Below are 26,666 nucleotides of genomic sequence, written 5' to 3'. Positions count from 1 at the left end.
TCTTACCTCCCCAAAGATATGTTAGCCACTTAGGCAGAGAAATCTCCCCAGGCTGATCCTTGTGAGGAATATGAATATGTCATCATGGTAGGAATACTGTAAGTTTCCCCACCTCTTATTTGTAGGATCTTCCTGGTCATACAAACCCCTGATGTTTACTTCCAACCAAAGCTTACGAGCTCACTCAGCAAGCTTTCTCTTTATAGTTTGACTCAGGGGTTAGTAATTTTTTCTTCTTGTGATTTTTTTTCTTCCAATAGAGTCTAGCACGCTCTTTGCTTCTCTTAACTCCCCACCCCAGCCACGGCACCTTAGCTTATTTCTGGACTCATTTTTAGGTAGGTCGGAGACTTGGTCCGTATCAGTTTAATCAAATCAAGAAGTACAACAGTGTGTTTAACAGGCCAAAAATTGTCTCTGTGAGCCAGGAGGTTGGGAAAATTGGCCAGTGGAATCCCACTTGCTGCTGAGCCTTGTTTGGCGGGAAATGAGACAGCCTGCCTTCTCTGTGCAACTCTCCTGATCACAGCAAGGTGTCATGGCATTCCTAAAATTCTCTGCTCAGTCACAGGTTGTGTGAAAGTGCCATCCTGGAAACCTGTTGGGCCCTTAACCTCCACCTGGCGGCCAGGTTGCCATCTTCCTGGGCAGAGCTGCACACATCTACCCGCTCTCCTTCTTCCTCAACTTGGGCAGAAGGCACAAGATTGGCTGGAATTTTCAACACATGATGATGTTTTCAGGTAAAAAAAAAATGTAAATAAAATGAGTTTTATTAACTTTCTATGGAGTAAAAGAAATAAAATATACTCACATTAGCCAGATGAACCCCAAACTGGAAGGTAACAGCTGTGATAGTCCTGCTTGACTTACACTGTCTCCCAAATGCTTCCTCTTCACTATAAAGCTGAGAAGAGTGGAGAAGCCACTGAGGGGACAAAGGACAATAAAGAAGTATGTGGAGATAAAGAAAGGAGAGAGCAATTGGCATGAGATAGATGGTGCAGTGAGAGTGGAAAGCATCCGACTTTATAGACGAGACCCAAGTAAGAGCATCTCTGTAGAGCAGAGGGAGGAGATAGGCAAAAGGCCACCGTGACCCTTAAAGGTGCCTCTGTCCGGGAAGGGGGAGGGGCTGTACAAGAGGCAAAGTGAGTAGCAGCCCTTTACTGCCACGCAGTACTTCTTGGAGGCCTCAGAGAGTCATACTGAAATCACACCAGCAGGCACTGCTCAGCAAAGCAGTTGCTTTGTCTAGTCCTTGCTTGCATCTGCACTTAAGTACACAGCCCGCCCTAATGATTTCCTTTCACTCTGACACACGTTTGTTGAGCATCCTCGTTATATAAGTCACGCTTCAAGGTTGTGGAGGATACAGAAACCCACCTCCTTCCAGGAGCTCACAGTCCACAAAGAGCTAAGTTTCTCCCAAGAGAGGCTGGTGAGTTGCACAAAAGAAAAGCAGGGCCCAGGGCCATCTTCGCCAAGGAGTAGCCTTCGAACTGGGCTTCGATGCAGTGGCATTTCAGGAGGTGGCAGGTTGGAAGGGCAGGAAAGCATTGCTTGTGTGTGGCTTTTTCAGGGAAGGGTAGCAGTCTGGTTTAAATGTGAGACACATGGGATAATGCAGAACGAGGATGAGGTTGGAAAGGGAAATTGCATGTAAACTGGCGCAAGCCTTCAGGTTGCATCTGACTCACCTGTTGGGCCGGTTAAAAGCAGATTGCTGGGCCCCACCACCAGAGTGTGATTCTGAGGGTACGGGGTGAGCCCCGAGAATTTGCATCTCTAACATCTTCTCGGCTGCTGCTGCTGCAGCTGGTTTGAGGACCACACTTCGAGAATCATTGCTGGAGTCTAGACCACAGAGAAGCTCCAATGCCATGCCAAAGAGCTGGGCTTTTATCCAAGAGCAGCTGGGAAACATTAGAGGTTTCTGAGGAGGGCAATGACAGACCAGATCGTCCATACATATTAGAAAAATGCCAGTGGAAAAGAGAAAGATGAATTGGAGATAGCTCAGTCACCTAGATAAACCTTTAAGTGTGTTCATTATCTTCTGTGCTAAAAGACTGAGAAGTACACAGAGCTGTTTAAAGATATCTCCTATCAAAATTGTTTTCTGCGGGGAGAAATCTGGCTTTCAAAAGGAACTCATTCTTCAAGGCTGTGAAAGAAATACCTGAGGTTTCACCTTCATATTGCTTACAGTGTTTACCTAATGAAAAATGGAGCACACGTTGTCTCTCTCTGGCCCTCAAGTTTTCTTCTTTGAGACAACATCCATTTAAGGGTTTAAATATTAAGTGGTGTCGTAGCTGGCTGTAGGGTGGTCTAGATGTGTGTCAGTATTTGACTAGGACAGATTAATAGAGAACATCAACTTTGCTCTATTTTTTAATGTACATTTTACTGAATCACTCTTCTTTAGTGAATTGTTGTGAAGTTCTCAGGTTAATGAAATTGTGAAATTATTGGAAAAGGTGGGAAAATATGTGAATAAATATACTATTAATTTTTCATTCTCATAATATACACACAGTCTTACCCATGGTGAATAGGAATTTATACTAGATAGCTATTAAAGACCATGGATTAAGTCTTTACTGTAGAACAAATTAGGAGCATGGCATGGGGAAGGAACAAAAGAGCTTAGAAAGAGAAGCTCTAGAACATAAAAATGTGGCTGTAGATCAGGAGTCAGCAAATTTGGTTGCTGCCTGTTTTCATCTACCCCACGGGCTAAGAATGGCTTTTACAGATGAATATTTGCAACCTATTTGATGATAGGGGACACTAACTTTGAAACCCAATTAACTGAAATCTCCCACCCCTAGAAGAATTCCATTCTTTTCACTAGTAGACCTGGATTACAATAAATTGAACTCATTATTATTATTATTACTTACTATTATAGTTTTATAACATGGTACTTATATATTATACTTATAGTACTTGTTATACTATTGGTTTTTGTCAATAAAATTTTGTGGAAATTTGTTTTCTCTCTTTTATGTAAGTACCTACATAACATCCTTGGTCTTTCCTCTTGGCCCACAAAGCCTAAAATAGTATCTGACACTTTACAGAAAACGTCACCAACTCCTGATATAGATCAGGTTATACTGTTACTTCTCTGCCTGGCTTTGCTAAGGAAGTGCTGGGCTGTTTTGTGCATTTCACATACTCATACCTAGCCTGCTTCTTAAGTTTATAATGACTGTATAGTGCTTGGGTAGTGCTTGGTTCACAGACTTAGAGAGCTTGTATGATTATTTCTTACTTATATTTCTTTTTGGTTCATGTTATTAGCAGGAGAATTATTTCAGTAATAAAAGAGTGTTATTATTCTAAAATGTGCTATACAAAGCGGTACATTGTTTTTCTCATTGCATTTGGGCATTTTGCAAAAGAAAACTTCAAATTGGAGGAAATCCTATTCCTTTAAAGTTCTTTTCTGTATAAAGCAACTCGACTCCTGAAGCATAAGCAGATACAATTTATTAGCCCCAAGTGGCAGCAGTGGATTTGGGGACACACTGTTATTTATCCTTATGACAGGAGAGCTTCCTCTTTGGTCCCTGCAGGCCTCAGGGGAGCGATGGCATTTGCACTGGCCATCCGAGACACGGCATCCTACGCTCGCCAGATGATGTTCACGACCACCCTCCTCATTGTCTTCTTCACCGTCTGGATCATTGGTGGAGGCACGACGCCCATGTTGTCATGGCTTAATATAAGGTCGGTTTGAAACCAAGGCCAGTTTTGTGTCACTATTCCCATGCAGGGTGTGCTACATACAGCTTAGTGCATGGAAGGCTTTTATAGTTTCTTGTTTTGTTTGGAGAAGGATTAAAAATTAAAAAACAATAAATAAAAATTCAGAGTATTAAATTTTCCACGAGAAAAAAAAAAAATCATTAAACTGTTTTTGGGTACAAAAACACAAGGAATTAGAAACGCCTGGACCTTGCTAGTGCCGCGACATTAGGGCAAGAATTCAAAAAGTCTTAAAGCTGCAGGAGAGAGAATAGACATAGCTGCTGGCAATGTCTGGCATTTCACATTCCTCTGAAATCAAACCTAAGGCCTTGAAAAATAAGCTCATCAGCTGGAAATAAAGGGAGGCCATTAGAGTTTTGTTTTAGGAGGAAACTGTATGCTGCGTCTCTTCTTGCTTTAGTGCACAGAAGAGGTGACATTTCCTGCATAACCCTCATTTTTTGCAGCCTCATGGACATCCCCGGCCTGTGGTTTTGTAGCTGTGTCAGGATGGAGGGTCATTGACCCAAGTTTGATTTTCTTTTAAGAGCATTTGAATTGCAAACTGTGCTTGTGAGCTCCAGCAACTTACAGTAAAGAGGACATTGGAACAGGGGTCAGGAGACCCACAGCCTAACTCTGGCCCTGGTTTAAGACAAGCTCCTCATGTCTTTCGGCCTCCGTATTCCTTCACGTTAAATAAAAGCGTGCTGTCACCTTTTCTCCAGGTCCCTGCAGCTCTAAGTGTGCCCTCTGCGTCATCGAAAGTGCTCTTGCCACTTGCCTCAGTTTCAGATCTGCAAAGGGTGAACATGCTGGGAATGAGAAGACTTGGGTGGCGCATAGGTGTGAAGAATTCTCTGAAAAGCCACAAGATGGCAATGTTTTTTTTCCTTTCTCTGCTGGCTGTTAGTTTGCTCAGTGCTGACAACTGCGGAGTACACCTAGCTTGGAGGAGGGAGAAACTGACAAGGATCTTGCAGTCATCCTTGGGGTCAGGGAGGAAACTGGGATTTGAGAGAATAGTCTCCCTCTTCTGGAACTTTTATATTGATGGGAGGCAGGGATTCCTGGGCGTGGCCACTGCCGGCTGCACCATTTCTGGGTTAGTGGGTCTCAGCCTCAGATCTGAGTGGGTCTGCACAACCTGGGTGGGCTTATCAGTAAGAGTCTTACAGTAGCTAACATTTGTGCTGCAGGTGTCGGTTGAGATGCCAACACGTACATTAAGATAATCCTCATAGCATTCCTATAAGGGAGCTACTACTATTATTTTCATTTTAGAGCTGAGGAAACTGAGGCATAGAGCAGTAACTTGCCCAAGGTCACAAAGCTTTAAGTGGGCAAGCTGGGATTTGAACCCAGGCACACTCTTAGCTACTGTGCTATACTGCCCCAAAGGCTTGCTGTGTTAGGGACCGTTTTCATGTTGTAAAATTCAGGATGATTAAAATTTCAGTTTTCTGGCGTGAATCTCAAGAGTCATATTAAGGAAAATAATTCATCTGTGGAAGTAGAAATCTGAAGAAGAAAATGTACAGAGTTTTGGCTTTAAACTTGAGACATAAGATGGTATCATCTTTGTTCTGTGTAGCAGAATAAGAGCAAGAAAGGAGGTTTACCCTGCACAGAGTTGAGAATCTTTGCATTTGGTGACCTCTCTGAGATTACTTCCTGCTCCTATTTATCTGGTTACCCAGTAGGTGCCCTGGATGCTCAGAGCCTGGTTAAATCGTGTTTGTTTTTCAGGCTGTTTCATAAGTTCTTTTCTGACCGCCTCCCCCCAACACATACAGGACCAAATAACTTTCCACTGAGAGTAGACAGTTGACTTGTGACATTTTGCACTTCTCATAACCCTTTTCAAAAAATGGGCCGTTGAAGTAGTCCTACCCAGAGCCGGAAGCGTGGGCTACTTTCCCTGATGCGTGCAAGCTGTATATGTACACATATAATAATTGGATTGTTGTGAAAATATTAATGGGATATATAGATAGCACTTAGAACATAACAGCTAGCACATGGTGAGAGGTCAGGAAATGACTGTGTATGAGGGATCCAGTTTCTCCCATATCCTTGCCGGCATTTGGTGTTGACACTTTTTTATTTCAGTTGTTCTAATAGGCATGTGGGGATACCGCATTGTCTTAATTTGCATTTCTCATGGCTGATGATGTTGAATATCTCTTCATGTGCTTATTTGCCATTCAAATAAGCAATGGTGAAATATCTGTTCAAGGTTTTTGTCCATTTTCTAATTGGATTATTTGTTTTTTTAATTGAGTTTTGTCAATTCTTTATTTGTTCTAGATACTAGTCTGTTATCAGATATGTGGTTTGCAAATGTTTTCTCCTAGTGTGTAGCTTGTCTTTTAACCCTTTTAACAGTCTGTCATAGAGCAGAACTTTTAATTTTAATGAAATGCAACTTATTTATTTATTTATTTATTTTTAACATCATGGTTTTGGTGTTATGTCTAAGGACTCTTCATCAAGCCCTAGGTCCCAAAGATTTTCTTCTATGTTATCTTCTAAAAGTTTTTTAGTTTTATGCTTTACATTTAAATCTGTGATCCATCTTAAGTTAAGTTTTATATTAGACATGAGGTTTAGGTTGAGGTTTTATTTTATTTTATTTGACTATGGCTATCCAGTTGTTCCAGCACAATTTGTAAGAGAGACGGTCCTTACTCCATTGAATTACTTTTTCTCCTTTGCCAGAAATCGGTTGGCTGTAAGCATTCGGGTCTGTTTCTATTCTGCTGTGTTGATTTATGTGTCTGTACCTCCACCAGTACCACACTTTTGATAACTATGGTTATATAATAAGCTTGAGCATCAGGCAGAGTGGGTCCTCCCACTTTATTCTTTTTCAAAATTGTCATAGCTCTTCTAATTCCTTTCTATATACATTTTAGAATAAGCTTGTCTACATTTTAAAAAAAAACTTGTGCTGGGATTTTCATAGGAATTGTGTTAAACCTGTATATCAATTTGGGGAGAATCGACATCTTTACCTTATTCAGTCTTCCAATCCATGAACACGGCACGTTTCTCCATTTATTTACGTCTTCTTTGATTTCTTTTAGCAGTATTTTATAGTTTTCAGCATAGAATGCCTGTGTGTGTTAGAGTTACGTCTTGAGTATTTCTTCTTCGTTTTGAGCTATTTTAAATGTTATTCTATCTTCATTTTCAGGTTCTGTGTGTTCATTGCCAGGATATAGAAATACGGCTGGTTTTTGTAGGTTGACCTTGTATCCTGACACCTTGCCAATTTCACTTATTAGTTCTAGGAGAGTTTGTTTTGTTTGTTTTTATAAATTCTTTCGGACTTTCTATGTAGACCATCAGATCATTTGCAAATAGAGACAGTTTCATTTTTTCCTTTCCAACCAGTGTGCTATTTCCTTCTCTTAACTTATTGCTCTGGCTAGGACCATCAGTACTGTGTTAAATAAGAGTGATGTGAGCAGACATCCTTGCTTTGTTCCCGATCTTAAGGGGAAAGCATTCAGTCTTTCGCCAGTAAGTGTGATGTTAGCTGTAGGGTTTTTGTAGATGTTCATCATCAAGTTGAGGAAGTTCCCATCTATTGCTAGTTTTCTGAGAGTTTTATCATGAACAGATGTTGAATTTTATCAAATGCTTTTGTGTATCAATTGATATGATCATATGATTTTTCTTGTTTAGCCTGTTAATATGATAGGTTACATTGAGTAATTTCAAATATCGAACCACCCTTGCTTGTTAAACCCCACTTGGTTGTGGTGTATACATAAATGTTTTACATATTGCTGAATTCTGTTAACTAATATGTTGTTAAGGATTTGGGATACTGGTCTGTAGTGTTCTTTTTTCATACTGCCTGTGATTTGGTATCAGGGTAATCTGGCCTCTCAAAATGAGTTGGGACATGTTTCCTACTCTTCTGTTTTCTGGAAGAGGTTGTTTAGAATTGGTGTTAGTTCTTCCTGAAGGTTTTATGGAATCCTCCAGTGAAACCGACTGGTCCTGGAGTCTTCTTTTCCAGGAGTTTTATTATATAAATTATGAAGCCAGTTTCTTTAACAGCTATATCTCATATTGGTGAGTTGTGGCAGTTTGTGAAATTGGTCATTTTCATCTAATTGTCATGTTTATGTTGGTCATAGCATAACCTTATTATTGTTTTTATGTCTGTGAGATCTGTAGTGATATCCCATGTTTCATTCATGACACAGTATTGGTAATTTGCATCTTCTCTCTTTTTTTTTTTCTTTCAGTCTTGCTAGAGGTTTGTCAATTTTAATGATCTTTTCAAAGAACTAGCTTTTTATTTCATTGATTTTCTGTATTGTTTCTCTGTTTTCAATTTCAATCTGCTTCTATCTTTATTAGTTCCTTCTTTCTGTCCAACTCTACCCAGATAGTGTAATGAAGCAAAGTGTGCCATTGGTGAAAAATACATATGGTGTCAAGTTCATTGCGTTTTTTTCAGATGTGTATAAATAGTGATATGTTAGAGGTAGAAACTGACATTTATGGACATTACATCAAAAGAAATTCCCTCAGAAATAAGGTAATGAGACTGGTTTTTGTGGCTTGTGCTTGTGGTGTAACTTAATGGCCACGAATCATTTATGTGGACCGGGTTCTTATTCTAAAATGATTCGGAAACCCCCTGAAGTTCAGTGTGGTGTTTTGACATCCGGTGACCTCAGTAAGATCAGTACCTAGTTGTTTCTTACTTCTCCAGGTTGCTGACAGAGGTCCTGATCAGCTGCTAAGTGGCTGCCCAGAAGTCAGAAGCCCAGAGTAGGACTTGGAGTTCCTCCATAAATAATTAGGAGTTAGCTATGACTTTTAACCATGGCTAATTTCTAGTCTGTGTATAATATAAAATGAATGTAACCACAAATCCAAAGCCAGGTCACTGCTTTCCAGAAATCCAACTTGTCTTTTTAAATTGGAATTTTGTGATTGCTATTTTGTTTTTTTATTTTTTTTTAACCATTTAAAAAATTGAAATATAGTTAATTTATTACAATGTTGTGTTAGTTTCAGGAGTACAACAAAGTGGTTCACCATCCATGTTGCTGCAAATGGCATTATTTCATTCTTTTTCGTGGCTGAATAATATTCCATCGTGTGTGTGTGTGTGTGTGTGTGTGTGTATGTATGTGTGTGTGTGTGTGTGTGTACACGTATATCACATCTTCTTTATCCATTCCTCTGTTGATGGACATTTAGGTTGCTTCCATGTCTTGGCTATTGTAAATAGTGCTGCAATGAACATTGGGGTGCATGATGTATCTTTTTTTGTTTTGTTTTTTGGCCACACCACATGGCTTGTGGGATCTCAGTTTCCCAACCAGGGATTGAATCCGGGTCACAGCAGTGAAAGCCCGGAATCCTAACCACGGGGGCCACCAGGAAACTCCCGCATGTATCTTTTCGAATTATAGTTTTCTCCAGATATATGCCCAGGAGTGGGATTGCTAGATCATACAGTAATTCTATTTTTAGTTTTTTAAGGAACCTCCATACTGTTCTCCATAGTGGCTGCACCAATTTACACTCCCACCAACAGTGGAGGAGGGTTCCCTTTTCTCCACACCCTCTCCAGCATTTATTATTTGTAGACTTTTTAATGATGGCCATTCTGACTGGTGTGAGGTAATACCTCATTGTAGTTTTGATTTGCATTTCTCTAATAATTAGTGATGTTGAGCATGTGATTGCTATTTTAAAACATAATGGCAAAATGCTCAAATTGCTTTCTGGTAATATACAAACTTCAAATGGCTTTTTGGTAATATACAAACTACATACTATTTTTCTTAGTCTCTTGAGCAAGTTGTTGTTATTCACAAAGGTTGTAATTTTGGCAACTTGAAAAAACCATCAGATGCGCAGATTCATCAGATAGCCTCATCTATGTCCTGAGCACATTTCGGTGGCATGGTGGCTGTCCTCTTGGGAGGCCCAGCTTCAAGTGACACACCAATGAAGTGGTGGTGATTGTGGGGGGTTAATGGCATACACCCAGGCAGCCAAATGAACAGGATAACCTTCATACCCCAGAGTGCAGCAATACAGTCACTCAAGGACAAGTAAGGTCACTCTGCTAGGTATAATCCTGTCACACTGAGAGTTTAAGATAAAGCTCTTTATAAGATAAATTAAGGAATAAAGGCAGGGAGAAGCCCTGAGATCTTTATGTAATAGCATTTGTTACTGGATATTTTAAAAGAATTTAAAGATGCCACCTTGTAGTCAAAGGCAATATCCTGTAAGGTGTAGAGCTAGGGCTCCAGGATCTAACAGCTTCAGTTGCAATCTTGGTTCCATCATTTTCTACCTTTGTGACCTTGGGCAACTTATTTAACCTCTCTTGCTCTCAGTTTCCTGTCTGGGTAAATGGGGATGACAACAGTGTGAAGATAAAATGTGATACGAGATAAACATGGTAAAGAATTCTGCCATTAAATGTACCATCTAGCACATGGAAAGCATTTAGTGTATTTTAGCTATAACATTATCATTGCTAATCATAACTTTAATACTGCTGCTATTACTATTATTATTACTAGTGAATCTTACATTAATGGAATCCAGCTTGCTTTTCTGGAATTTGTTATAACTTTTCAATACTATAGTCTGGTTTAAGTCACATTCTGAACATATACCTAATTAAAAGTACCACCTTAAGAAGCATCGTGTTCTCACTTGCTTATTTCAGGGCATATTAGTAGCATGAGTATTTGGGCATTGTCTAGCACAGTGTTTCTCAACCTTTTTTTTCCATCATTGCCCCTCTAAATAAGAGCCTTTAAAAATGTTCTTTTTATCTACCTCTTCCACTGAAATTTTAATACCACAGAGCTATATATCTGTTTATGTACTATGGTGCTTTAGAGGGCTACAAACCACTGTAATATCTAAAAAAATTTTTTCTCCCATAAGAACCGATTTTCATGCCCCTGTGGTCTATATCACCCCCCACTGAGAATGCAGGACTTAGAGTAGAGGTTCTCAGCTATGGGCAGTTTTGCCCTCTCGGGACATTTGGCAATGTCTGGAGACATTTTTGGTTGCTCCAGCTGGAGGGGGGTGCTACTGGTGGTATATTGCAGGTAGAGGCCAGGGCCCAAAATGTCAGTCAGTAGTGCTGAGGTTGTGAAACCCTGCTCTTAGTATGATGGTGTAATTCAAATGTAGTCTGAATAACCCAGCAATTATTAAGGGAGGTGGAAATAGACCGTGTCAACTCTTGAAGCCATAAGGTAAAGAGAATAGCAGAAGTTGGGTTCCTGACCTTCGGGTTCAACCCATGGACAGTGTGATTACTTGTCTAGAAAAAAAGGCCATTTTATCTTCTGTTGTTGCTGTTTTCGGTGATACAGTGTTCTTTCTGTCAAATATGTGTAAAACTGCGTGTAAACACTTCAAATATATGTTTAATAACAACTTTCGGTTTTCTAGTTTTTGTGTGGATGTGTCTTGCTTTATGAAACAGATGAATTCCTGAAACATTGTATGAAGTCATTTTCTATGAGTTGCATTTATTACTCTGATTTCATTACGTTATATTTTGAGAGGCTTGTCTTCATTCCTAATCAATCCTCATTTGACCTGGCTGCTAACATTGTTGCTTTTGATGTAACTTTAGCAGCCTCTCTGGGTTTTAGAGAACAGGGGGACAGTTTAAGAGGGGGTGCGGATTTTATTCTTTGATGGACGTGGTCCAGGTCATGTGCCCGGAGCTCCTGGTTCCCCTGCTGTCCCCGTCACACTCACGTTCCCTTCTTCTGCTGCCCAGAGTTGGCGTCGAGGAGCCCTCCGAAGAGGACCAGAACGAACACCGCTGGCAGTACTTCAGGTGACACAGGGCATCCTCAGAAACAAATTAACTGGGCCTGGCTTTTCTCCTCTTTCTAACCTGAGATGTTTCTCTTCATGCTGTTTGTCTCTTTCTTCCTTCCCCGTGTGCGCCAACCGTCTGCCCCTTTTCGAAAAGGGGCAGGAGGTCCGGTTAATCATTATTCTACCCTCCTCTGGGCTGATTGATGTGTTGGTGTTCCTGAGAGTCTGTCCCCCCTCGCCCCATTTTGGACAGTGTGTGGCACCAAAGCTGGAGTTGGCGAGTCTCTCCGTGTACAGCTGAGCTCAGTGTTAAAAGCAGCCCATTTTCAGGGCCACAGACGCTTTCCCCACCAAATTCTGCTTGTGATCTAGTAAACAAGGCTTTTAACTCATAAAGAGAACTCGAATTTTGTATTTCAGCCATGACTGGGGTATGGTTTATACCATTTTAATTAAGCACCAGTGCTGTTTTACTTTTTAAGTATGAATTTGTGTACTTGTACCTTATCATGGTGAATCAGAAGATACAAAAAGCAGATTTTTCTTTAAATCAGAAGATAATGAAAGACTCTTCTAATGCAATTTGTTTCTCAGTGTCCATCCAAGTTTATGATTTGATTATGCCTAAGGGTGGTGATTTTGGGCTATCAGAGTAAAGACTTTAGTGTTTCTTCTTTCCTTTCCGTATCTTTAACTGGCATGCTTTCTTCCTGATCTGATTCTGGGTGCTGGTAGATAAATCAAACACAAAACAGGCTTGAACTCTGTTCTTCTCGTTGTGAAAGTGTTTTACTCTCTGAGGACAGTGGTAAAAGCAGCAGTACCTGTCATGGGGCATGAATCTTGGGCTATTGCCAGGCCCCAATGTAAACTGTAATGACATGCATACAATTAATTGAAGCATTTAAGTTCCCTGGATTCACACTTTTTTCTACTGTTTAAAATACACACACACACACACACACACACACACACACACACACACACACAAATTCATTTTCAGAGACCTGACTGTAACTACCAGTTAAGTAGCAGGGGAAATCCTTTCCTTTGAAATATCCAACCTTCAAGAAGGAAGGTCCCTCAGGCAAAGTGCAAGTTATTACACTTGGGACATGAGAGAATTCAGATTCTGAACTGTTTGTTGTTCAAGGTTTTATATGAACGTGTGTGTCTCATATTCCCCAAATTATTTAGGACCTCAGCCATTCCAGTTAAAAAATAAAAACCTGTTGATTAAATCTAGCTTCTAAAATTTCTGAGATTTCATGGCATTTTATATGGTGGTTGATCAGAATGTACATACTATATCAAAAGGGAAGTGATTCATTTTTTGTATTCATTCCAGAATGAGCACATCAGTGTGATAGCTTTATTTTCTCATTTGGTATGGGATTACCACATTTGTCTTATTCTTAATGAAAGTAAGGATAATTCAGTTCATTCTGGAAGAAAAGACTGTTGTATGTGCTTAGATGAGCTCAACCCTGATGTATCAGGGGAGTGCTAAAATATGATGTAATAAAACAGCACAGAAGTTTTAGATTTATATAGTGGCCTAGATCAAAAGCGTTATAACAGGTCAGGAGGGAAATATATATTGTGGACAGTTTCCTGAAACCAGGAATTTCAGAAAGTTAACGAACCCTAAGTCTTCGGAAGCACTGTACTTAAAATACTGTACCTGGTCTTTCTTGCTGCCCAGCACACCACCACACGCCCTGCCCCAAGGGTGAGGCCCTTCGTAGGGGTCCATTATCATCCTTGGGGATTGGTCCAAGAGGCCCTCAACCCTGCCAGAAAAGTAATCATTCAATTGTCCTGAAGTAAACAGCCTTGAATGGGGAAAGAAATCGCAGAACACCGTCTGTGTCGCAAGTTCCCTGGTCTGTTTTCTTTTGGCATTTAAAACCCGGTAGCAAGCTGGGAAGCAGGTTTACTTTCTCCTGTTCAGCACTTATGTCAGTAGCAGGGACCTCCGAGACCCTCCAAGGGGCCCTCCCAAGTTACTCCACCTGTGGGAGGGCCCCAGAGGTCTTTGGAGGCTCTGAGTGGGCCAGGAGTTGGGCTGCATCTCAGGCAGGTAGTTGGTAGCAAGTGGCTGCAGCAAGGATCAGAACTGCCATGGCAGAGGGAGGGAAAAGCAAAGAACGGGGGCTCTGGGTAGGCCTGTGCTCAGAACTGCAGGTTTCCAGGGGATGTGCACAACCGGATCTGAGGATGGCTGTCTTGGTTGGAATTTAGTTAACCATATGTTTCAGTTAACTAGCGTTTTTCTCCTTGCCCTTCACTTTTAGGAGGAAAACCTCAACAGAATATTCTAAGATTTATCTGGGATTAAAAAACCCGTGTAATTACTAGACTCTGTATCTACCTATTTACCTATTATAGCACCCTATGTCCATGAATCTTTACAATTTGTGATTTTTCAGACCCTGGAGTAATATGAGGCTCCCCAATCATCATTATTAGTAAATTAGATTAAATTATAGAGACAGGAAATTGTACTCACGTATTTGTGAAACATTTTCACCAAAGATATAATTAAATATTGTTTTTAAGTTGTGAAAAATTTTAAATCTGTAAAAAAAGCTGAAAGAATAGAGCAATGAATATCCAAGTTCTAACCTGGATGCGCCAATTGTTAACATTTTGTCATACATTTTTGGGTCATTTTCTCTCTCTCTCTCTCAACCATTTCTGAGTACCTCAGAGTACGTTATAGACATCATGACTTTCTACCCCTAAATACTTCAGCATGTATCCCCTAGGAATCTAGTCTTCTACATAATCACAGTATATTTATCACACCTGAGAAAGTAACATGAATTTTATACACACACACAGGATCCAGGATCCAATCAAAGTTTCCTTTGGTTGTCATTTTTTTTTTTTTTTTTAAATTCAGGCCCATGGTGGCTCCATGCCCCTCCTCCTGCTCCTTGCCACTGTGTGCTCTGACTGACCTGGTTGTCACCTCTTTAGTCTCTTTTAATCTAGAACAATCCTCCCCTCCTCCTTTTTGTCTCTTATGACATTGAGGGTTTTTTTTTTTTTAAGGAGTCAGGATTTTCAGGATAATTGTCTTGCATAATGCCCTACAAAGTAGATTTTTTAAATTTGTTTTCCTCTTGAGTAGAGATAGATAATCATTTTTGGGGGGGGCAAAAATAATGTAAAAGTGATGTTATGCTTTCTTGTTGCATCATATCAGGTGGTGCATGTTGTCAGGCTCTCCTTTTATTAGTGATGTTAAATTTGATCACTTTAGACGCCAGGTCTCTCCATAAAAGCACTGTTTTCCCTTTGTAACTAAAAAGTTACCTGTAGAGTGATCCTTTAACATCATATGAATAGTCAGATTCCCAACAACCTTTTACCCACTGGTAAAATTGTCTCAAAACAATTATTACACTGTGAGGGGGCAAGTGGTGATTTTCTAATCCTGTCATTCCTTTCATGTTTATGACAATTCTCAAAACAATTATTACACTGTGAGGGGCAAGTGGTGATTTTCTAATCCTGTCATTCCTTTCATGTTTATGACAATTATCTGTATAGAAGAGCTTTCAGCGGGTTTTCAATCTTATTTTCTATACCGAGGAAGTGAGAAATCTCTCCGTTGTCTAAGTAATCAGTTCAAGCAAATTTTTACTTAATATCTGTGGGACTACAGAGTTGCGTCTCTGCAGGATCCCAGCAGGAATCTTGGGTATTATCACTGAGAAGGCAGAAGGGAGCAGATAGTTGTCATTTTTGGCAGAGAAAAAAGTGATGCTAGAGAGACATGGCTGGAATTAGTACTTTCTAGAATCTGCACTGTGCAATTTGGTAGCCACTAGACACATGTGGCTGTTTAAATTTAAATTAATTAAAATGAAATAAAACTTAAAATGCAGTTCCTCAGTCATTTTAACTACATTTCAAGTGCACAGTGGCCACACTGGACAGCGCAGATCTAGAATACTGACATCACTGCGGAAAGTTCTGTTGGATGATGTGCATCTAGAATCACTCTCAAGTTCCCCCAAGCAAAATGTCGAACCAGTTTGGGATGAGGTTAGGGTGGCCCTGATTTTGTGAGTTTATCAGGTTGTTCCAATGTTTCATACTCCGTTGTTTGAATTCTGGCCTGGCCATGTGGGCCCAGGATAATAGATGAATTCCTCTTATGTTTCCAGGACTTGAATGAAAATAGTCAAAACCTAGTCTTTATAAACAGTTCTTGTTAAACAGAATTTATTTTAATTCTTGTTAAACAATTTTTTTTTTCTCCTAGCAGAGGTTAGTTGAAAGAATAGAGGGGGCTAGACTTCATTTGGAAGCTTTTATTATGTTTGGCTTTATTTTCTTCATTGTAGGAAAAGGCACACTTAAGCCTTTTCTCTTACCCTTAGGGTTCCTATTTCACCTAGGCTGATAAAATCCATTTGTTTTATCTTCACTGCGTGGAAGCCACTTACAAAGGCAATACACCTGTTTCAAAATTCACAGTAGAGAAAGAAGAGACTGTCCGTGGCAGGTATGAACTGCTGTGCTCTTCGCCATCCTGCCCGCCGTGCCCTTCAGATCACATCGTCTCGTTGCTTCTGCCCCACAGTAGCCTCTCTGTGGTTAGGCAGAAGGCTGTCGTGTCACCAGGCATTCCGGTAGGCTGTCTGGGAGACAGACTGGTAACCAGTGCTCTGCCCCTCTCTCTGAGGCTTTACTGGGGAGCTCATCTATGCAAATTAGTCTGCCACGAGTGGCTCCATGCGGCTGTAGAATCCACAGAACAAGACCTAACGTTGGATTCCTAGCTGTTGGTCTTACAGATCTGACACCATATAGAGGACATTTCTCTATGGAACGTACATTAGAGACTCTCAAAACAGGTGAGAGTTAAAGACCAACAGCTAGGAATTCAGTGTGACCTCTCCTCTACCACTTCAGTACGTTAGACACTTTGGGAGCACTGAGGCTCTCGTGTGACCTCTGTGGGTAGTCCTGGGGCCCCAGAATATTTCATTTCCAAAAAAAATCTATGTGAGGTTTGTTGCTCAGAAGTCCCTGGATAATGTCCAGCTGTGAGGTCAAGCCTCCAGGCCTCAGAAACCCCTGCCAGAAATTGACCTCTAGACACAGCAAAGTCAATCTAATTCACTACAAAGATTCCATCAAACCTCAGGCCTGTGGGGAGGAAATCTGGTGCCAGGTACACTATAGATTTTAACAAAGTGCTCAGAACAGGGCCTGGCTTGGTAGGCATTCAGTTAATATTTGCTGAATGCATGAATTCATCTTGTGGTTTTTAAACTTTGCCTTCAGCAAAATATGGGGTGACTGTTCCCTTTCCTTCTGTATCTCCTCACCCCCATCCAGGGGGCATGCACCTTGGCTTAGTGCTCGGCAAGCCCGGAGTAAAACAGAGTAGAGGCTGCCAGTATGTCTGTGTTGTCTTCTATTCCTCCTCTCCGTTAGTCTCTTTTTCTCAGGATATATCCTGGGCATCACAGGTGGAGAAGCGGGAGGGAGAGGAGGAAAAATAAGGCACACGTGGGGCTTTGCACATCCACTGTCTGCTCATCGGAGTCAACGCCCTGGTGCCAGACAGCAAATAACACACGTGGTCAAGGCCATTCAGCACCTCTCTTCAAGCTCAAATCAGACCTGCTGAAAGCTGTGTTTTCTATTTGGCTTTTATGATACCAGCCACTCTTTGCAGTATCGGAGGGAACAAGGAAAGTAGAGAATTTTCCTGGCATCTTTGTCTCCTCCTCCACTGCCCCATGTTATCCATGTCATCAGTGCCACAGTTCTCTGCCTTAGAATGAGGAAGGTTCAAGGATAAAGAATTAACAGATACATAGGGCAACAGTTGGTATGTCGCTAAGCCAAGTCAGCTTACCCTAGTGCTTTCATGGAATTCGTTATAAGTGGATTGTGCCACCTTGCTTTTTCTTTGTGTCTTCAGTTGCTGATCTCAAACGTGTGAGTTCTCAGGTCATCTGTGCTGCAGGAGGATGCGGGGCCACCAGGATAGAAAGTTAATGATATGCATGCTGAAATATTTAGGGGAAGTGTACAGATGTCTTCGACTTTATTTGAATTCATCCAAAAAATAAGGTGGATGATAGAGAGAGGGCTAGGTATGTAATAAAGAAAATACAGCAAAACGTTAATGGTAGAATCTAGGTGAGGGTTATACAGGTGTTCACTATAAATTCTTTCAAAACTTACCTGGATATATGAAAAATTCCATAACAAAAGGTTAGGAAATAAAAGCAGGTCAGAGGGGAGTAAGGAAGCAGCAGAGAGGAAGAGGCCTGGGGCGGCAGGACCCACCTTTTGCTACCTGGGACCATCTGGTGCAGGAAGGCAGGCGGACAGTTTGCCCGCTGTTGCCGTTCCCCAGAGGTCTTGCTTAAGGTGTCAGCACACAGGTTGATTGCCCGGCCTACCCCTGGGATCTGATGTGGTGTATGACCTCTTTCGCACGACTTTTGCATGACAGCCTTCCCCTTCTTTTAGCTAACCACTCCTTCCACCTCGGCAAGATGGTCAGCCTCTTGGCTACTTTCAGCCAGCCTGGCCACTATGGTCCAAGCTAATAATCTCTGTTTTTCTCCTTGTCTTTCTCTCTGATGACTTACAGAGTTGGTGTTGATCCAGATCAAGACCCACCACCCAACAATGACAGCTTCCAAGTCTTACAAGGGGTAAGTCACAAGAGATGCTTCTTCCCAGGGAGGTGTTATTAAAAATAGCTAAAATTTATTGAACGCTTACTACACGCCAAGCAGTTTATGTGGATTCCCTCATTGTGGTCTTGACAACAACCTTATGAAGTAGGAACTGTTATCCCCAGTTTACAGATTAGAAGCTGAAGTTTGAGAGTTGAAGTGAGTCATCTAAGGTCAGAGAATTAGAAAATGATGGAGGCAGGATTTGACTCCAAAGTCCCTGTTCTTAAACAACATATTAAGGGGCCCAAAAGTGTGTTTAAGCTGACCCTCTACCTTCCAAGAATGGATATATGGATACATTGGTGATTGGCTCACGGTAACTGGTTCTGGGAAGGAGAGGGATGTGATCAACTCTCCAGCCCAGGGAATCTGAGCAAGAGAGGAGGGACGCCGGGTGACGGCGCGGCAGTAGCAGAGCAGCAGCCCTCAGCCCCATAGGCGAGGAAGGTCACAGCAAGGCTAACGGTTAAGGTTTGGGCAGGATCGTGGTGGCAGTGACAGCCTGGAGTGGAAGCTGTAGAAGCAGGTGAGGGCAAGAGCGCTATGGCCGCATCTCGTGTGACAGCAGGGAAGAGTTCCTGCTGCCACAGAGAATCCTGATGGAGACCGGGGTGGGGCGGGGGTGGGGGTGGTGGGGGAAGAGGCGCGTGCTGGTCCTTGGTTTTGCCATCTGCTCTGGTCACTCTTGCAGCGTAATGCACTGCCCCAAACATAGGAAGGAAAGGGAACAACAATTTCGTATCCACATGCATTCTCTAGGTTTGGAAAGGGCATAGTCGGGACAGCTTGCCTTTGCTCCATGAAGAAACCTGGGGGTAACTCAACAGCTGGGAGCTGGAATCATCCAGAGGCTCATTCGCTCATATGTCTGGCGCCTGGGCTGGGAGGACTCAGACTAGGACCGGTGACTAGAATGCCTGTGATGGCTTCTCCGTGGCCTCAGGATTCTTACGTGATGGCTCAGGCTTCCAAAAGCCCGTGTCCCAGCAAGCAGGGTGGAGACTATGTGGCCCTTTCTGGCCTAACCTTGGGAGTCACACAGCATCACTTCCGTGACTTTCTCTTGGTTACAACAAGTTGCTAGGGCCAGCCCAGATTCAGCGGGAGGAGATAGAGACCATCACCTCTGGATGGGAGGAGCATAAGCGAAGCGGCAGCCATGTTCTAAAGCTGCTGTATCAGCCCTGTTGTGGGGCTGGTGGGCTCATTCTGCCTCCAGGTTTTGCTCCTTCCCCAGGCCAGCATTTCCTGGGCAGGCGAGGTGGGGGAAGGGAAAGTCACGATAGGAGCAGAGATTTGTTTCCAAAATGTTATTATTTGGCCTTGGGAGTGAAGAACTATTTTGTCCAGCATAGAATACCCAGTGCTGAGCACAGTGCCTGGTCCATGGGGGGCCTGATCGGTATTTGATGGGAAGATGGGGGAGCGAGAGCAGCACAGGACATGGGAAGCTTCACTGACCGCGTGCATGTGTTGTCCACAAAGCCATGTCGAGTGTTTCTTTTTCTTTCAGTCAGCTTTGCATCACACTCATCATTGCACTTAATCCCAAATCCAGTCTGCATGTCTTAGATTCCCTAGGATCTTCTTTTTTTTTTTTTTTAAACATCTTTATTGGAGTATAACTGCTTTACAATGGTGTGTCAGTTTCTCCTTTATAACAAAGTGAATCAGTTATACATATACATATGTCCCCATGTCTCTTCCCTCTTGCATCTCCCTCCCTCCCACCCCTCTAGGTGGTCACAAAGCACCGAGCTGATCTCCCTGTGCTATGCAGCTGCTTCCCACTAGCTATCTATTTTATGTTTGGTAGTGTATATAGGTCCATGCCACTCTCTCACCCTGTCACATCTTACCCTACCCCCTCCCCATATCCTCAAGTCCATTCTCTAGTAGGTCTGTGTCTTTATTCCCGTCTTGCCACTAGGTTCTTCATGGCCTTTTTTTTTCCCCTTAGATTCCATATATATGTGTTAGCATACTGTATTTGTTTTTCTCTTTCTGACTTAACTTCACTCTGTATGACAGACTCTAACTCCATCCACCTCACTACAAATACCTCCATTTCATTTCTTTTTATGGCTGAGTAATATTCCATTGTATATATGTGCCACATCTTCTTTATCCATTCATCCGATGATGGACACTTAGGTTGCTTCCATGTCCTGGCTATTGTAAATAGAGCTGCAATGAACATTTTGGTACATGACTCTTTTTGAATTATGGTTTTCTCAGGGTATATGCCCAGTAGTGGGATTGCTGGGTCGTATGGTAGTTCTATTTTTAGTTTTTTAAGGAACCTCCATACTGTTCTCCATAGTGGCTGTATCAATTTACATTCCCACCAACAGTGCAAGAGGGTTCCCTTTTCTCCACACCCTCTCCAGCATTTATTGTTTCTAGATTTTTTGATGATGGCCATTCTGACCGGTGTGGGATGATATCTCATTGTAGTTTTGATTTGCATTTCTCTAGTGATTAATGATGTTTCATGTGTCTGTTGGCAATCTGTATATCTTCTTTGGAGAAATGTCTATTTAGGTCTTCTGTCCCTAGGATCTTCTAAATGACTCCAGCTACCAAATCAGATTTAACACATCTCGCAAAATGTGGTGCTGTGTGGGGCCCAGGGGTGCCACCACAGCTTTCTGTGAGGGTGGTCACAGCCTGATGAGCCATTCTTGGGTTGATGCCCCTTAAGGGACACAAAGCCATGACCTCTGAAAGTTCTGGGCATTTTGGGAAGAGCTTTCAGTGAGCTTCACTTGGAGATTTGGTGCCCACTTTAATGGTGCTCCAGAAGACCTTTGCGACTATATTAGAATTGGCCATTGTGCCAGTTGGGAACGTGGTTTCAATGAGAAGCTCTTTTTGAAAAGTTGCTATTTGACTCGAGCTTTGATTAAGGACTTTAGAAAACAGGGGTTCAGGATCTGTGCACCTGGCAGCCAATTTAGAGTCTGACAGTTTGGGTTCCCCCATACTGGGATCTGAGGAAAGCTGGGTGAAATTCATGATGGACATCCTCATTTCACCGAAGGGAAAATAATGGCTCTGGTAGGATACACATCCTCCATAGACCTGTGGCTAGACAAGTTAATTTTGTAAGAAAAACAGATCACTGCCAGGTGGATATCGAGGGTTTGGGGCAATTTCGTCTTGACAGTTCCAAGTTGCTCAACACCGCCCCCCCCCGGCCATTTTGCTGTGATAGCTAAGGTAGCGCCCCCAGCCTCAGGCAGGGTGAACATTGGAAACCGCCCTTTGGGCCAATTTTGACCAGGCGGGTGGCAGCCACTTCCGTTGCACTCCCAGTGGCGCCCCTTTGGCCGGCCCTGGTCAGGAGCTGTGTCACACCTTCCCTTTAACCTCCCTCCTTCCAAACCTTATACGCAGTCTTGCAGAGGGCCCTCAAAGGCAGTTCTGTTGGCATTTTGAAAGTCTTTCAAGATTGCTGTCAGACTGGAGAAAAAAAAGGCGAACTTCAAGTTCAGTTCTTCAGGACACCTTCTGAAAAATGACTCATGCCCTCATGCAGAAAGGGCCTCATTTCTCCAAGTCCTCCTGGCCTGACTTCTTGATCCAGTAAGCCATTAACAACAGGGCTGGGAGCACTCAGTGGTCATGAGAAACCAGTAAAACAGAGAACTAAATGGGCTTCTCAGTTTTGGGTGAAACCCTGGGTTCCTTGCAGCTTCCCCTGAAATGGATCCAGGTCACATGCTCAATGTTGTCATGAAACTGAAATCAGAGGTGGGGGAAGTCCAGATGTTTGTTCCCCATCTTGCTAAAAACAAACAAAGTGATATTTGATGGGAAAGCACAATTTATAAGGAGCACGATTTTCCTCACCACTCCTAGAAGCCCAAGGTTATAAGCAGAGTCATGGCTACAGAGCCACAGAATATTAGCTCATGTGGGCGAAGGAAGGGAGCTGTTGGCCAGAACTTTTGGCTCTATGTGAGGGAAGCATAAGAATATTGTGGATAGACTTCAGCTTCATGTCCCTGGCAAGTTTGACTCATTAGAACAAAACAAAACAAAAAACTCAGCTGCTTTGTTTCTGCGGAGGTCTTGGTGACTTTGCAACCAAAACAAAAACAAGCCCAGCTGGAGGCAAGCTGCCTGGGCCTGGGGGTGGCCTCCCAACCCATTCAAGGGGGGATTTTTCATGCCAGATGCAGCTGAGATTTATGTTGGCCGGACACACAGACACATCATTCACTTCCTTCCCCAAGTTTACAGAAGCGTGCTCATTGATGAGGCCGCTTTGGAGTAGCTAGGAACATGAATCTGAATGTATCCCACCTCTGCCATCTCAGCAGGACAAGGTCACAAGCAGGATATTAGTGGAATGTGGGGGAAGGGAAACCACTGTGCTTGTGGTGTGTGTGTGTGTGTGTGTGTGTCTGTGTGTGTGTACCTGAAAACTGCAGAAACTCAGCTGTTTATAGTTGCATTCACATATACCTTTCTGGGCAAGTTGGATTTGTTTGTTCCTTGGTCCTCCCCCAGTTTCCTTGCAGGCTAAAATCTGACATCCAGTCCTTTAAATCTTTAACTTCAAACAGTTGCTGAAGTGCCTTTCCTCAGATTACTACTCTCTGACTGCCTTCCCCACCACACTTTTTTGTTTTTCTGATTGCCTCCCTTAGCCCCTGATTTCCCTTTCTGCTATTCTGGTTTTTTTTTTTGTCTTAGAAGTTCAAAATTAACATTAATTTATTCATTCATTTGACAAGTATTTATGGAGCATCTGTTATATTTCAGACATTCTTGCAGGCTCTGGGAATACATTTGCAAACACAACAGATGAATCTCTGTCCTTAAGGGCTTGGTGACAATGTGATGAAGGATAAGGGTGGAGAGTAGCAGAGGCGAGACGGTGGAGGGCCTTGTCTGCTTCTCCAAGAGGGACCGTGAACCTCCCTCTGCTGTTCCAAGTGTCCCCATGGACAGCAGCCTGGGCATCACCAGAGAGCTCGTTAGAAATGCAGACTCTCAGGCCCCACCTGAACCCACAGAATCAGAACGTTCACTTTAACAGGGTGCCCAGGAGGGTTGTGTGCACTTTACAATTTGAGAAGCCCTGGTGGAGGCAGTGTGGAGCTCTTAATTCCCTGTTTTTTTTTTTTTGTTTTTGTTTTTGTTTTTTAAATTTTTATTTATTTTATTTTATTTATTTATTTATGGCTGTGTTGGGTCTTCGTTGCTGTGCATGGGCTTTCTCTAGTTGCGGCAAGCGGGGGCCACTCCTCATCGCGGTGCGCAGGCCTCTCACTATCGCGGCCTCTCTTCTTGCGGAGCACAGGCTCCAGACGCGCAGGCTCAGCATTTGTGGCTCACGGGCCTAGTTGCTCCGCGGCATGTGGGATCTTCCCAGACCAGGGCTCGAACCCGTGTGCCCTGCATTGGCAGGCAGATTCTCAACCACTGCGCCACCAGGGAAGCCCAATTCCCTGTTTTTAAACCCTGTGTTACCCCCTTCTGAGAAATCTTGGCCCCATCATCCCAGGGACATGAGAAAGACCCAAATCGGGTTGCATCAATTATGTACTCTTTTGCTCTGCATAGTTTCATATCGTTGCTGTAACAAATTGCCACAAACTCAGTGGCTTAAAACAACACAGTCTTAACAGTTCTGTAGGTCAGAAGTCTGGTGGGCTCTATTGGTTTCTCTCTTTTAGGTCTCTTAAGGCCAAAATCAAGGTGTCAGTGGGGTTGGGCTCTGGGAGAGAAGCCACTTCCAGGCTCCTTCAGGTTGTTGGTAGAATTCCCTTCCATGTGCTTGTAGGACTGAGGTCCTGTTTCCTTGCTGGCCATTGGCCGGGAGTCAAGCTCAGGTGCTAGAAGCACCCGCGTTTCCTGGCTCTTGGCCCCCTCCACTTCCAACTATGAAAACTTCATGCTCGGAATCTCTCCTGTCTCTTCTCCCACTGCATCTCTCTGACTCTCTTGCCCCCCTTGTCCACTTCTCAGGGGCCCATGTGATTATACTGGGCCTACCTGGAAAACCTTAAGTCCACCCACAAAGCCCCTTTTGCCATGTAACGTTAAAATCTCCCCAAATCTCCCCCTCCCCCATCCCCCAGCCCCTGGTAACCACCATTCTGCTCTCTGTCCTTATGAGTTACACAAGGGATTTTAAAACTGCCCCTGCTCCCCAGTATTCTGCTCTATCTCTGAAAAAAAAATAAGCTGTTCTCATTATTGTAATGACCTTAACATAAAAAATCCATCTCTTAACAATAAGAACGGAATGAAATATAACTCTACCCAGAAATCATTATTCATTAGTTCTAGAAAAATTATTTCAAAATAGGACCTTTTGCCACTCCCCAGGTCTTTAACCTGCTTTCTTTTTCTTCACCCCATATGTATCTGTCTGTCTGTCTCCCCCCTCTGGAAATATGCTCCTCAAGTGGCAGGTGCTGGGTCTCATTCCTCTTTGTGTTTCCAGCACCCAGCATGGTACCTGGCACACAGTAGGTGCTTAATGAATGCAGGAGAAATAGCCATTCATTGTTTGATGCTCAAAAATTGGTGATAAGCAGAGCTAGTGGTATTTATTTTCCTGAAGGGGCTTCTCTACTAACAATTTCAGGAAAATGTTTTAAAATCCCTTGTGTAACTCATAAGGACAGAGAGCAGAATGGTGGTTACCAGGGGCTGGGGGATGGGGGAGGGGAAGATTTGGGGAGATGTTTAAGGGTACAAACTTGCAACTAGTAGATAAACAAGTTCTGGAGAGCTAACGTACAGCATAGTGAATGTAGTCAACAATACTATATTATAAACTATCAAGTTGCTAAGAGACTAGATCTTAATTGTGCTCACCACAAAATAGAAATGGTAATTATGTGACAGGATAGAGGCATTAGCTAACCTACGGTGGTAATCAAACTGCAATATATAAACATATCAAACCAACACTGGTGTACACCTTAAACATATGCAATGTTATATGTCAATTATGTCTCAATTTAAACTTGCCCAGAGTCACACAGCAGGGCAAAGTCACAGTCAGGAGTAGAGCTAGGACTTGGACCCAGGTAGTCTGTTGAGAAAGCCTGTGATGGTTACACCTACGCCTCTTGGAGCACTCCATTGCCTTTGAAACATTTCTCAGAGATGCCAACCTTGTGCACAGCCTTGAAAGATGAATACGGATCAGCCAGGTAGGTGTTGTGGGTGGGAGAAGGTGAGAGTATGCAAGGGTGTTCTGATTTCTAGAAGCAGCCTGAACTAAAGACATGGGGGTGTGAACCGTCCTGGTGGGGATGGAGGTTTTGAGGAGGACGTGGTGGGAGAGCCAAGTCCCCGCTTTTTCTCTGGGCAGCCCAGGCAGGCGGCCCACCTATCGTAGGATCACCTGCACCCACACCGACCCCTGCTTGGAGCCCGCAGGAAGGGCTGGCCGGCTTGTGAATGGTAGCCGCCCAAATCACGCTAGGAAGCAGTTGTTGGTTGTCTTCCGGGTCAGCTTAAAAAAATCAGTCCTGTTCCACAGACCCTCCCCGAGTTCCCCAAAGCCTCTATATGTGGATTTATCCAAGTTCTTCCTGTACGTAATCATGCTTCTGGCCCCATCTCTTAGAATAAGAAGTTATTTAACACCCCCGTTACAGAGTTGCACTTTTTATTTGCCCTGAATTTGTAACCTTTCAGGGTTGGCTCTTAGTATCTTACATTTCCAAGGTCACTTTATCTTATTTGTGAACTGCAGGCATATCTCTTTGTAGCCTGAGAAGACCTTTTCTTAATTTGCCTTCAAAAAAAAGCCTTTCCCTTGCTTTACTCATTTTCATTGTCCCTCTTGGGGCTTATATAGGTCAGTCTCCTGTAGCTTCCTTAAGGTGAGATGGCAAGAACTTAAGTGTTGCAGATGATGAGAATGCACTGTGATTTGATAATGCAGAGGTTAGGATGACAGAATAGGGGTTTGCCATTTTTATTGTTATTTTAGTGGAAGAGCAGACAAAAGTGACTTTGGGGAACTTGTCTTATGCCCAATGGTTTATAGCGTCCTTCCAGAAGATGTTTATCATCTTGCTAGTTTTTTCTTTAGTAAGATTCTGCATCTAATTTTTTTCGTGAAACGGTCATCTCTCAAAAGAGTCATCTACCACTTCTCCACTCAGTCATGTGGCATTTCGAAATCTCCCTAGAGTTGTCATTGGGCTGGCAATTAATTACCCGAAGGAATGATTGTTATCTGCAAATAGAGACATTTCTGTGCCCCCTTTTCCCTACGTGATTTATTAAAATGGGAAATAAAGTTGGTCTCTGGGGTCTCTCCTTTTTATTTCCTCATCCACAGAAGGGCCC

General features: G+C 42.7%; 1 protein-coding gene across 4 annotated transcripts in view; it reads left to right on the top strand.

The window, feature by feature from the left end:
• SLC9A7 (solute carrier family 9 member A7) overlaps positions 1-26,666 on the top strand; it is a 145,404-nt gene that overhangs the window by 100,353 nt on the left and 18,385 nt on the right. For 3 of the 4 annotated variants that reach the window (XM_082378107.1, XM_082378106.1, XM_082378104.1), the window contains 4 exons: positions 632-743; positions 3,588-3,741; positions 11,567-11,626; positions 18,245-18,308. In XM_082378107.1, coding sequence (XP_082234233.1) covers positions 632-743; positions 3,588-3,741; positions 11,567-11,626; positions 18,245-18,308 — 390 coding nt within the window. The remainder of the gene's footprint in view (positions 1-631; positions 744-3,587; positions 3,742-11,566; positions 11,627-18,244; positions 18,309-26,666) is intronic. The other variant, XM_082378105.1, reaches the window with a different exon arrangement.

This window comes from Balaenoptera borealis (genome assembly GCF_965194805.1).
Source record: "Balaenoptera borealis genome assembly, chromosome: X".
Lineage (NCBI taxonomy): Eukaryota > Metazoa > Chordata > Mammalia > Artiodactyla > Balaenopteridae > Balaenoptera > Balaenoptera borealis.
Note: the sequence above shows the minus strand (reverse complement) of the source record. Positions and strands in the feature narration are given on the sequence as shown.